General features: G+C 41.2%; 1 protein-coding gene across 1 annotated transcript in view; it reads right to left on the reverse strand.

The window, feature by feature from the left end:
• Window positions 1-12,734, reverse strand: part of epb41a (erythrocyte membrane protein band 4.1a) — a 74,194-nt gene that overhangs the window by 5,201 nt on the left and 56,259 nt on the right. Inside the window, exons 17-19 of the mRNA XM_054606675.1 lie at window positions 10,017-10,145; window positions 9,094-9,195; window positions 544-624 (exon numbers count right to left, since the gene is read on the reverse strand). Of these exons, the coding sequence (XP_054462650.1) occupies window positions 544-624; window positions 9,094-9,195; window positions 10,017-10,145 (312 nt within the window). The remainder of the gene's footprint in view (window positions 1-543; window positions 625-9,093; window positions 9,196-10,016; window positions 10,146-12,734) is intronic.

A 12,734-nucleotide genomic window follows, 5' to 3' on the forward strand; every position in this document is an offset into this window, starting at 1 on the left:
TTCTAGGTACTCAAAGACGCTTTACATAGGGCAAAGACAAACAAAACAAAAAAAAAGAACACAAAGGAGCAAACAAAACAAACAAACAGAACATTTCAGTAAAAAAAGAAAGCTGGAGAAGCTGTGCGGAATAAGTCATGTAGTGGAGGGTAGGGAGGGAAAGGGAGCAGGGGTTAGCAGGTGAAGGTGTGTGGTAGTGGAGGGGGAGGGGGCAGCCAGCTGGTTGTGTATTGCGATGATTTTGTCATTGAAGAAGGATAGAAATTAGTTGCATTTGCTGGTGATGAAGGAGGTGGAGATGGTGTCCATGGGCTTGAGGAGTTTGTTGATGGTGGAGAAAAATTAAGCCTACAATGTAATTCCAGCTTCACATATCAGGTACATTTCAACATTTCAAGCAGAAACCTTTGGCAATATATGAGCCAACACACAAATAAACCACCTGCTTCAGGCAGAGCTTTGAGGAAAAACACATTATCACATTTAGTTTGAACAGTGCATCATGAATTTTTTTTATCTTCATCAATCAGTTACGTTCCTCACCTTGTCGTGATCAATTTCAGTGTCTCCAGTGATGACGATTCTCTTCTCAATGCGAGTCTCAGAGACCCCTCCTTTAACCGTCTACAAGGGAGACATGTCACAAGCTAAAATATCAGCTAGGAAAAACCTATGAAACCAAAATCCATCTTTACTGTGTCTCTATATTTTGGATGACAACAGAATCCACATTGGCATGAAAGCCAGACACGACAGTGCAAAGGAACATGGATTTATGAAAGATCAATTTTATAAGTAAAGAAATGTCCTATTGAAGAAATTGAGAGGAAAAACAACTGATAGAATGTCATGCTGAATCATGATACACAGTATTTCTCTGTTGGTTACTGGATTCAACTGGCAACATCAGCAGGCTGTTGTAAATGATGCCTTGGACATTCTCCAATGTAGTTATGTTTTGTGCATATATCCAAAACCATGAGGGCCTTTTAATGTGGCCTTTAACCATAGATGCACCTTTACATGCACATATATATTACCTTATGTAGTACAGGCCAGACAGAGGGCAGATGCCAAAAAGGAAGAGGGAGTTGGGGAGGAAGATAGCCAGAGACATTTTTGTGAGAGAGTAACTAAACCCATGTAGACCAAGCCAAGAAGTTCATGTGGTGCTTTTTATTCTGTAACTGGAGCGTGAAATCAGCAAGGACTTAGCAAGCTAGTTAGCTAACTGGACAGCCTCTTAATGAGTAAAATGAATGCTTCATGCCCAGAATTTTGTCACAGCATACGACTATCACCAGGATATCAGTCTTTGAACCCTAAATTGTTTCAGGGCGTATTTTGCTCCTGCCACATTTTCATATATAATATAAACATCACATTCCTGGCATGAAGTAGAGAGAACTCAATAAGGTATTTTGTGCAGTTTAACACAGTTACAATGCAATCATTTATTTAACAAAACATTTGCAAACAATGGAATCTATACATCCAACATGAATCCAAGTTGTAACCAATGTTTTTTTTTTAAAAAAGGAGGCTCCACGTGATTTCAATCACGATTCACATGCGTGCTTTCCTAGCTACACTGAGTAGCCCAGATAATGTTTTTTACAGGATCTAGTCAAATTAAATGGTTCATTTTGGGTAAAATTTGATGTTGAATAAAATGTTTTTGATGAAATATCAAAATTTTAAGCTTTGTTTCTTAAAGCGTTTAACCCACATAATGTGTTAGAGGACCGTCAGAAAGATCAAATAATGATGTTTAACGTTAATGATGGTTTTTACAGCTTCTGGCTATGATAAATGGTGCAGACATGCTTTTCCGTCCCGCCGAGCACTGATTCACCAGATTAAATTATATGGTGATGGTTTTATTTCAAGTCCTTAGAAAAGACAGATAAGGTTTGTGCTGTGATTGTAATACTAAAATCGTTATGTAAAATAAACCGACAATATCTGTGACGTGTGTTAGGGTATAAGAGACCCTTAAGCCAATACTCTGTGTTTTAGTTGTTCTTTAAGATGGACAATGAATGTCAGTATTCTGGATGAGCTTCTATCTACATATCTTTGTTAATCTAAATGAACTAAAAATTATTCAGAGCTCTTAAAACGGTTGATAAGATGAATAGACTGTCGGAGCAGGTTAGCCCAACCACCCAGTCCAGTCAGTCAATGCTGCATGGAACGGTATTTCCACTGCGGACAAGGGGTCAGGTAGGGAATTCAGTTTATTGTGGCCTTTTACTAACTTCTACAGCCTTAAGGCTTATTGGTTATTAAATCCTCCAGACCTGACATTGTTGAAATGGATAATGGTGCTCTAAATGTGAGTTAACTACAGTTCTGATAATGAGGTGTTTTTTTTTCAACTACAATTTCAAAGTGGATTTATGGTATGGTTCATTCATGATTGGCATCGGAATGTAAATCACACTGAATGTAAAAAATGTATCATGTATGTGTGAGTTGTGAATCTGAGGAGTTGAATTGCGATTCATTTTTGCAAATTGTGTTGTAATATTAGATAAACTACAATAACTACCTTACAGTTGTTTTAGCGCACCAACATGCATCTGTTCCTTTACCTCACACGGTATCTTTGATTCATTTTTTATTTAAAGGCTAAAATATGTCGCTGGGTTTTTATTGGCATCCAACAACAACACTGTGTATGATGTTAAAGGATAGTATGCCTGTCTATAGCTCATGCAGTTTTAGTTTTTGGTTCTTACAAAATAAAAGTTCTTAAATCTTTGTTAAATTTAAGGTTCAAGTTGGATATCCCCAGACAGGCAGGGCACTGATCATGGCCATCCTCCATGTAGATGGCGCCATACAGGAGTTACAGCTCAACATTAAGGGGGTTAGTCCCAAAAAATACACACAAAATTTGTACAAAGCCAATTCAATGCTGTTACTAAAAAACTACGTTCAAACTCAACAACAATACACAAATGAAGCTCTAGCGTAAGTTCAGTCAGGAAGACAATACTCTCGTATGTGTCTGCACACATAATCACTGTATTAATATTAATAATGACACAAAGTAATCATCATTGTACGAATATTAATAATGACACAAAGTAATCATCACTGTACGAATATTAATAATGACACAAAGTAATCATCACTGTACGAATATTAATAATGACACAAAGTTATCATCACTGCCAGAGTAGAAATGTATTTATCTCTGCAGCCTGTTACCTGTCTAACAAACTGCATTGTGTATTTATACTGTGTTCTGTGTATTTATTCTATGTTCTGTGTATTTTTTACTGTGTTCTGTGTCCTGCTCATAAGCGCAGCGCACCGATTTCTACCGGCGAAATGCGTTTGTCTTATTAATTAATTATTAACGTCTGTATGTTTTGAAATTCGGATTGTGATGTCATTATTAAATAATCCAGAATATGATTATGTTTTCTCCTAAACACTGGAATTAATTTATTAGGCTCAATGTTTCGGGATAAATTGGAATTACATAACTCATCAACCTGACACTCAGGAATTATCAGCCTCATATGAATGAATGGAAATTAAGATAAATTATGTAAAAGTGTTTCTACTGACAGACAGACAAACTCTCCAACTCTTTAACTCTCTTTAACTTTAATGCATTCAATCTGTTCGATCTGTGATCTGTCATCACTCTGGTATTAAACTCCAGTGATGATGAGTTATATCAGATCAGTACGATCGGCTGCAGCGTCCAATCAGATAACAGATGAACGATGAGGGGGCGTGTCGGCCCTCACAACACTTCCTGAAAGGAAGCTCTCGTGCATCCTCGCTCATGGCTCCTCGGTTATCCTTCCTCCCTCCTCGATCCTCACTCCTCGGTGCTGAAATAAGAGCTTTGGGACGGCCGTCAATATGGCGGCACCGAACGACTTCTGGTTCAAGCGAGGATCGAGGAGCGAGGAAACGACAAATAAGAGACTTGGGATGTACCCTTAGTCTTGTAGTTTATTTCTCATACATCTCCTCGTGGCAGCGGCCTCATGCCTCCGCATTCATTCCACTCCAAGCGTGCATCAATTAATGTAAAGACACTAAACAGCGTGTCGCACCCGAACCGTCTTCTCAATCGGATAAATATGGTCAGGCTGCTTCGTCAGTAATAGCCATAACATTGTCTTCATTCACTTGGCGTTCCCCTGTTCAATGGGAGAACTATTACCGTAAGTCCTGTAATAGAGGCGGGCCTCAATGAATCTACCTGTACTACAATGGGTGTCTGTAAGGCTCGTTTGAAGCAGGGATTCAGAGACACACGCAGTCAGGGACCCTAAGGGTATTAGTATTTACATTTGCCGTGCTGAATTCTCATACTTAAACTTCATGCCCTCACAACCCACATCACACGTCCTGTACCATTAAGAACCCTCTACAGGCTCATTTATGTGAAACTTGCAGAAATTGTCATCGTAAAAAAAAAAAGGATAACTTGTTGTATTAGGTATCACGTTGTATGGTTCATTTACACCTTAATGCAAGGGCAAGCTCATTTTGACATGTTCAGAAGTTATCCACATCAGCGCAGCTCATAAAGTCCATAAACAGGATCACGCTGGCCTCATTCAAGCATGCTCAGTTGGCAAAACGGCAACTTTATTTCATGGTGTGCCGGTGTATTTCTTTGACTCGGAAGTCGTGACGATATGTCCATCTGTGGGCTTCTGAAGGATTTCACGGTCAGTGGTTCTTAGACTCTGGCCTGACTGCGGAAGCTCTCTTGTCTGGGGCCGGCAACGGAACACTTTCATGGTTAAATCAATTGTCATCATTCCTCAATGTGAGCATTCCTATTCTTGATTCAGGCAGTTAGCTGCCACACAAGTCATTGTCGCAACCTCACGTAGCAGTGAACGTGCTCGCTCCGTAAATGTGCCTTGCTAGGATTTCATATACATATGCATATAATTGGTGGTGGAGATTTTGCTAAACAGTTACTATGCTGCTCACCGTCTCCGCTCACCTCAGAAACCTCCTCCCAGAAACCTCCTCGACATTATATTCACGTCTTTCTGGCCACAATCATTCAGATCATTGAAAGCTTTTTTGGCTGGTATTGGCTGGTATTGTTTTTACCTTGTGGGTCATCACTTGAAGGGTCATTAGCCCAGCCCACTTTTCACCACGGCTTAATTTAGCATCTTAGCTGCGCAATTCAATCGCAAAATGGCCTCTTGTTGATTTATTCTACTTATTCATTAATTTGTTATTCATTGCGCTCTTCTAGATACTACTATTCATAGCTATCTTCCAATTCCTCCTATCCGTGGTACTCTGGTAAGTGGGTCACTGTCAAGGCATCATGGTCTAACGCAACCTCATACACTGTATCATGGTCTAATGTGTCCTCATACTGTTGTCCTGTCATGTGTTGGATGCTGTTATCTGACCCTGTCTTGTCTAGGTTTCACCTTATGAAATTGTTTTAATCTTAGCCTGTGTCTTTCTAGTTAAATAAAGGTTCTAAACATATATTGCATTTGACCTATCTTAATCCCAGGGCATGTCTACACTACCACGTTTTCGTTTGAAAACGCGTATCTTTTGCTTCGTTTGCACCAAGCGTCCACACTATACCAGAGTTTTAAGGCACCGAAAACGGAGGAGTTTGAAAATGCTCCCGAGGACGGATACGTTTGAAAACGCTCCCGAGGACGGATACGTTTGAAAACCCTGCGTTTCCCTGATAGTGTGGATGGCGGAAAACAAAGCAGTTTGGAAACGATGTCGCTATTTGATAATAGTAAATCAATAACATTGATAATGTAATCGTATTATCTGTAACCAAGCAACCAATGTACTTTGTAATGTGTTTGTTTACACCGGCTTCCACATGCTCATCGATGTGAATAGTCATGTGATATTCGTTTACAGGGGAGCTAGTCTCAAATCATTTCGAAAACGAGGAGATGGGACGGAGGACGGAGATGGTTTAAAATGAAAACGGTGTAGTGTAGACAGGGCCTCAGTCATCAAACCATAGTCCTCCTGACCTCACATGCTGGAAACTTTATTCTCTCATGTGGTATGGCATTCATTGCAGCAGCACCATTGGGTGATGTGGTTGAGGAAATCACATATGTTGCAGCAGCAGCATCAGCTTTGAGTGATCTCTTAAGTGGAATTGCATTTATTGCAGAAGCGGTATTGTGGGGGAATCTCATGTTGGGTCCATATAAAGGTTTGTCCTGACCTGCTCTATACAATAAGTATCGATAAACTGATTGTTCAGGCTCTGCCCAAACTTCTTTAAGTTCGCCCTTAATCCCTTGTAAATCATGTTTAACTGGTATTGGAGCTTTTGTTAATGCCACTCCTTTCCTTTTGTTGCCTTCTATCATAATTTGCCAATTTTCGTATTGTTAAGCATCTAAATTCTTCCGTAATCATGCCTGCCCACATTCTCGATACATGCATATAACTTGTTGGCTCTACGGCTATTTTGCTGCTCACTGTTTCCTTTATCTGTTATTTCCAGTCAAAGATATTCAGCTAATTACTAATATTCATGTATTTAGCTAATTCTTCATTCAGGTTTCTATTACTATGTATTCACCTATTTATCAATTAGTTGTATCCATCGTATTCTGCTAATAACTACGTATGTGTATTCTGCAATTGTTCCATTTCCATCATATTCTACCTATTGCCCATATTAATTGTCTTCTGATATTTGGTGTCATATCAGTCGTATCAGGTAAGTGGTTTTATATCGTATTATTTGGTAAGTAGCGTCCTATCCATTCTATTTTTACAAGGGAATCATATTCCTGTAGGCTTCTATAGGCTATCAGCTTATTTTCAATGCTTCTGTAATTTCTCACAATCATGAGTGACATACCACGTCCTTTGCATTGCTAATTCTCAGGTCACTGCTGACCTCTTTTGTTGAAATCCATTCCGTGCCCTACAAGTGATGTATGAATCATTAAAAGGGGCAGGTAATGGAGACTCACTGCTGAGCCAAATCTATAAAATGTCATGCCTGTTATTCCAGTACACTAGCCATGTTGTCTAAACTCAAACTGTTTCTATCCAGATCACTACTGACCATTAGCCATTGCTGGCTAGAGCCTATAGATTGCAAACGTGCATTGCTGTCCTCATTTTATTGCTAGGCGAGCTCAAAAAAGTAGATCTCGTAGATACTTTGGTCGGTGCTGACCTAGTCATTGCAGCGCTTTTGTTCCTGTTTACTAATGTTGTCATAGGTTATCTGCTACATTTTCACTGCTTCTGTATTTGCTCAAAATCATCGTATTCTAATAAGCTGCGTCATGTACATCGTATATCAAAGTTGTGTCAGATCCATCGCACTGCTAATTCTCAGGTCTCAGTTGACCTTTTAGGTTCAATCCCTTCAATGTCTTATGAGTGACGTATGATTCATTAAAAGTGGCATGTAACAGAGACTTCCTGCCGAGCCAAATCTATATATATATAATTTCATGCCGTTATTCCAGTATGCTAGCCACGTTGTCTAAGCTCAAACTGTTGCTATTCAGTCACGGCAGACCATTATCCATTGCTGGCTAAAGCCTATACATTGCTAGCAGGGCATTGCTTCAGTTATTGCTGGCTTAGCTTCTCGTAGATGCTCTGGTCAGTGTTGACCTAGTCATTGTAACGCTTGCTCCTGTTCCTACTCATTCGTGGTAAATTGTTGATACTTCTGACCTCAAATTTCTGTCAAGCTCATTGTTATGCCTCATCTCTTAGCAGCTTATGATGCTGCTCAGGGCAGACACCCCTTGATAACAAATCTCCCCGTAGAGTCCAAGCGCCAAAGACTCTGTCAAGACTTTATCATCACATATCATCTGTTAATAATAAACAATTATCTTTTCCTCATTTGAATGGTCTTTCCTGATTGAAATGTCCTATGTACAATGCGAGTCAGCCTCTGCGGAAACTCTGTGTTGCAGTCCTACAAACAATCTAGGCTAAAATTTACCACGACCATGTCAGAGAGCCTTTCAAACACTCTAAACAAAAGCTATCATACAGTAGCAGTGCACTGCTTGATTAACTTAACAACTGTGGCTGAGTTACCCAAGTAACCTACGACCTAACAATGTACTCACTGCCGATGTTGCGTCCTTCCGAGTGTAGAGATAACAACGCAGCAAGAGGCAAAATATATCTTCTTTTAGTCAACAAGGCGATCCCTGCAAGCCAATGGTTTACTCAACTGTCTAGCTGTTCAGCACAAACTTAAACGGCAAGCTCATTATTATATTCCTTTATTATTATATTCCTTTATTGATCCCCATGGGGGAAATTCAAGAAAAATTCACTGGTGTCCATCCAAAAAAAACCAGATGTCCAGATGTTTGTGGACAAAAATAACAAAGCACTAACCCCCAGGTCAGGAGGCTACAAGTGACGAGCCAAATTGACCTGCCATCAGCCTCTTTAATTGCTAGAAGATTGACGGAACAGATTTTGTAATGACGTAGTGACGTTATGGTTTTATACTGGGACCCTTGTTGTGCATCATTGCAGGGTCAAGGGTGACTTTTTTGGTATAACGACTTGACCCGCACACATGCGAGGTAGAGCCATCCAGTACTAAAGCACCGTCATCTGGCGGTCAGAAAGAATGAAATAAAACCAACAAAACATCAGAAAAAACAAAAACATCTCAAGAGTATTATTGCCTTAAAAACCTGAGTGAAATATAAGAGTTGTTTACATGAGTTTTTTTTCTAATTGTAATTTCAGTAGGAGATACCCATTTGGCTAATATGGACACAAACCCCAAATTATGTTTAAAATGTTTATACATCAATGAAAGAAATCCACAGGAAAAATACATTGGGGGCTAGCCAGGTAACTAGATTATGATATTGGCATCCTATCCATGTTCATGTTTTTGATGGAGAGGAGAAAAAGTGGTAGGCCATTTACAGTTTCTTGAGTTTACTTGAATTTACTTAAATAGTGTGTTGCAGAGAGTCAATTCCACTGAGAGAAGTAACTGAGTAGGGATAAGCACGGATTGATTACAACTGGATTGTTCTGGATTGACTGACTGATGGGCTGTTAGTTAAGTGCACAGACCTTGGTGATCTGGGTGGTGGTGGTGGTGCTGATGGTCTCTGAGGTGATGGTCTGGGCGCTCAGCAGCATTCCTGAGTCCCTTTCTGCCAGGCCGTCCACTGGCTGTGGGAGAGACACCTTTTAAGTGTTACACAAGAAACTCAAATTAATAAATGTATACATACTTAACTATCCTATCTGTTATTTGTATGTGTGATTTGTAATATATTTAATTGTAAGACTTTTAAAGACATTCTAATCACACTAGGGTCCTAGGGCCCTAAACCCCCAGGACCCCCAAAGGCATGTACATTTTTGCATTTATTAAGCACTTATCCGGAGTGCTTTACAAGTTTTTCTCACATTCACACTACCACACTACCACATGGTAGTGACTAACCATTTAAGGGGCTCAGTGTCTTTCCCAAGGACACTCTGACACATGAGGAGGAGCTGGGGATCACCAAACCCTGATATAAGTGGGAAATCCACTCAACCTCCTGAGCCACAGACACCTGGTATTCCTTGGATATAATATACTGTATAACCATTTCTAACAACTTAAAGGAGACAGAAATGGAAAAAGTATAGTATCCCAGTGAATGGCCTGAGTTGAGCCTGATTTCAACAAATTTGCGGAGGTCAGACAAGGGCCAAAATTTCAGAACTTAAAGGAGACAGAAATGGAAAAAGTATAGTATCCCAGTGAATTGCCTGAGTTGAGCCTGATTTCAACAAATTTGCGGAGGTCAGACAAGGGCCAAAATTTCAGGCTTAGGCAGTGCACAGTGAATATGTTAACATGCGTATAAGCACATCTTTAAAAATAACTGCACTGCATACAAGGTGAGACAATTAAGACAATTAGGCCTTTTGAAACTGAAATTATTGTACTACTTATTATGTACTTTATTTTGATTAACAATTTCCAGAATTCTCCTCACCTGTGCTGACTCGTATGTGATGGTCTTGGTCTCAGTGTGAACTAAGGGGATGTCCTTGTAGGTCACACTTCCTCTCAGGGAGTTGGTGATGTCTGAGATGGTGATTGTCTGGGTCTTAAGCACAGGAGACTGGAGGGATCAGATAAACAGTCAGCAACTCACTCTCTGAGGGCTCGATCAAGACAAAACAACTACTGCACTGTTGTATTTGTTAAGGAAGGCAAAACATTAGTAAAATCAGGAAACATAGATTACTTATTAAGTTACTATTGTAACTTAAATTTTTTACATTGACTGCAAAGGCAGGGCTCATTGTGTGGTATGAATCTGAACTCATATTGATATGGAGAGTTACACGTCAGTAGCCACTCATTAAAAAGGAAGCTATTTGCATGGTTCCATACCAGGTAATGCTTGGATTTGGATGCAATGTGAGCAGGGCGGCACGCAAGGGCTGGAAAATAGACGTGCCTACCCCTGGCAAATCAGACTTGCTCTAGGGACCTGAAATGTCACATCATTGGTGGAACCGGAGCTGGAGCTGTCCCAACTAGAAATAGTTGGGCTCACCTCCATGCATAGCACTGGTTCTGGAACCAAATTCTTGGAGAGGGGCTGGACTATTATTTTCGAGAGTTGCTCAGGGTGGGTGTAGGGGTACTCTCGAGTCCTGGGGGCTCGTGTGGTGGCCTCTATGCGACTGCGAGTCGCTGAGAGGATGTCTCTTTTGGTTTTTTGTGCTTATGCCCCGAACAGCAGTTTGGAGTACCCGGCCTTCTTGGTGTCTCTGCGGGGCGTTCTAAAAAGGACACCGACTGGGGACACTATTGTTGTGTAGGGGGACTTCAACGCTCATATGGGTAACAATGAGAAACTTTGGAACCAGAACACCCTAGGCCATAGTACTATGATTTACTCTGTGGTTGTATCATCAGGTCTGCGTCTCTATGTCTTTGAAATTCAGGTAAGAGAGGAGCAGAGCTGTCAACAGATCAGCACCTGGTGGTGAGTTGGATCAGATGGCTGGGGAGGCTGCCGGACAGACCTGGAAAACTCAAACTTGTGGTGAGGTTGAACTGGGAGCGCCTGGCTGAGGCCCATAACTGTGGAAAATTTCTTGTGCATTCTGGTTAGGCAGGGGACATGAAATCCGAGTGGACTATGTTTAAAGCCTCCAATATAGAAGTGGCTGCTAGGAGCTGTGGTCATCGATGCCTGTCGTGGGGGCAACCAAAGAACCCGCTGGTGGACACCAGCGATGAAGGAGGCCGTCAATCTGAAGAGAATTGCCTTTCGGCTTTGGCCAGCCCAGGGGTCTCTGGAAACTGCAGACAGTTACCGGTTGGCAAAAAGGGCTGCAGCTTTGGTGGTTGCCAAGGTAAAAACCCTAGAAAGAGGGAAAGCAGGGCTTTGCACAGATGGTTTGTTCAAGAGTCGGAAGGCAAAGCTCTTGATTTACCAGTCCATCTACGTTCCGACCCTCACCTATCCTCATGAGCTTTGGGTCGTGACCGAAAGAATAAAATAGCTGTTACATTTGGCAGAAATTAGCTTCCTTTGTAGGAAGACTTGGCTCAACCTTAGACATAGGGTGACAAGATCAGAAATCTGGTGGGAGCTTGGAGTAAAGCCGCTGCTTCTAAGCATCAAAAGGGACCAGCTGAGTTTGCCACCATCAATAGGTATACAAGGTGCTGTAGTTATATATACGACTATATGGTTGATACTCTACTCCATTCAAAAGCTTGCACCATCCCATTCCAAGTATGCATAAACCCAACCGGCCAATCTTGACGTGCCTACCCAAATACTTGCAGACCCCACAGTATATCGGGCAGCTTTGGTAGAGGGCACAGCCTGTGCTTATATAACTAGGGTTACATTATCCTAACTTTCATTCTAACTCACACAGGCTTGACCTTCTACTGGACTCTATGGGTGCAGTGGGTGGAGCCTTATGAATAGACATAAAGAACATAACATAGACCTGACCCGATGACCCTGACCAGCTAAAGGTTAGTCATCTTCCACCTACTTCTTTATAACCTAGGTTGCCACAGTGGAGAAGTAGGAGGCCCCAACACCCCATTTCAACAGTCCTAGAATATAGAGAGAGCCTTCAGGGATAACAGGTGCTCTTGGGCCCACATGCGCCATTCCTAGGGCAGCAGACTGAAATCCCCCCTGCCTGTCTACTTAGAACCACGAGGTACAGTTGTCAGTCCTAACCATCACTGATACAGGGGAAGCATGTGATGGTGGAGACGTGTCTGTGAACAACGTGACGTAGGAGGTCATCGTTACAACGTTCTCCCTAAAGGAGGGTGTAGCGGACATCCACCAAGACATTATAAACTTAAGTGTCTATCTGAACTTATACACTTCCTTCAGAAACTGCTCTCACAACCTATAAGGGCACTGGACTATCTTAAGATAAGACTTGAGATCTTTCTTGGGGTGACTCTGTGTTTTATGACCCCACCTTTCTTGGTTTTATAAGCATCCATATTCCTGAGGACAAAGAGAAGCATCCAATTGTAATAAACAATTGACACCTTTACTTGATATTTTAGTCCTAGTCATAATAAGTCCCTACTTTCTTTTAGTGTATATTAGAACATCTGAGTTCAAGCCGAACCTCAATGAAGAAGACGACCCTGTTCCGGAGGTATCGGAGAAAGCCGAATCAAGCAAAAGTTGAAAGAGTGCGACTCAACA

The sequence above is a fragment of the Anoplopoma fimbria genome, chromosome 10 (assembly GCF_027596085.1).
Source record: "Anoplopoma fimbria isolate UVic2021 breed Golden Eagle Sablefish chromosome 10, Afim_UVic_2022, whole genome shotgun sequence".
NCBI classification, from domain to species: Eukaryota; Metazoa; Chordata; class Actinopteri; order Perciformes; family Anoplopomatidae; genus Anoplopoma; species Anoplopoma fimbria.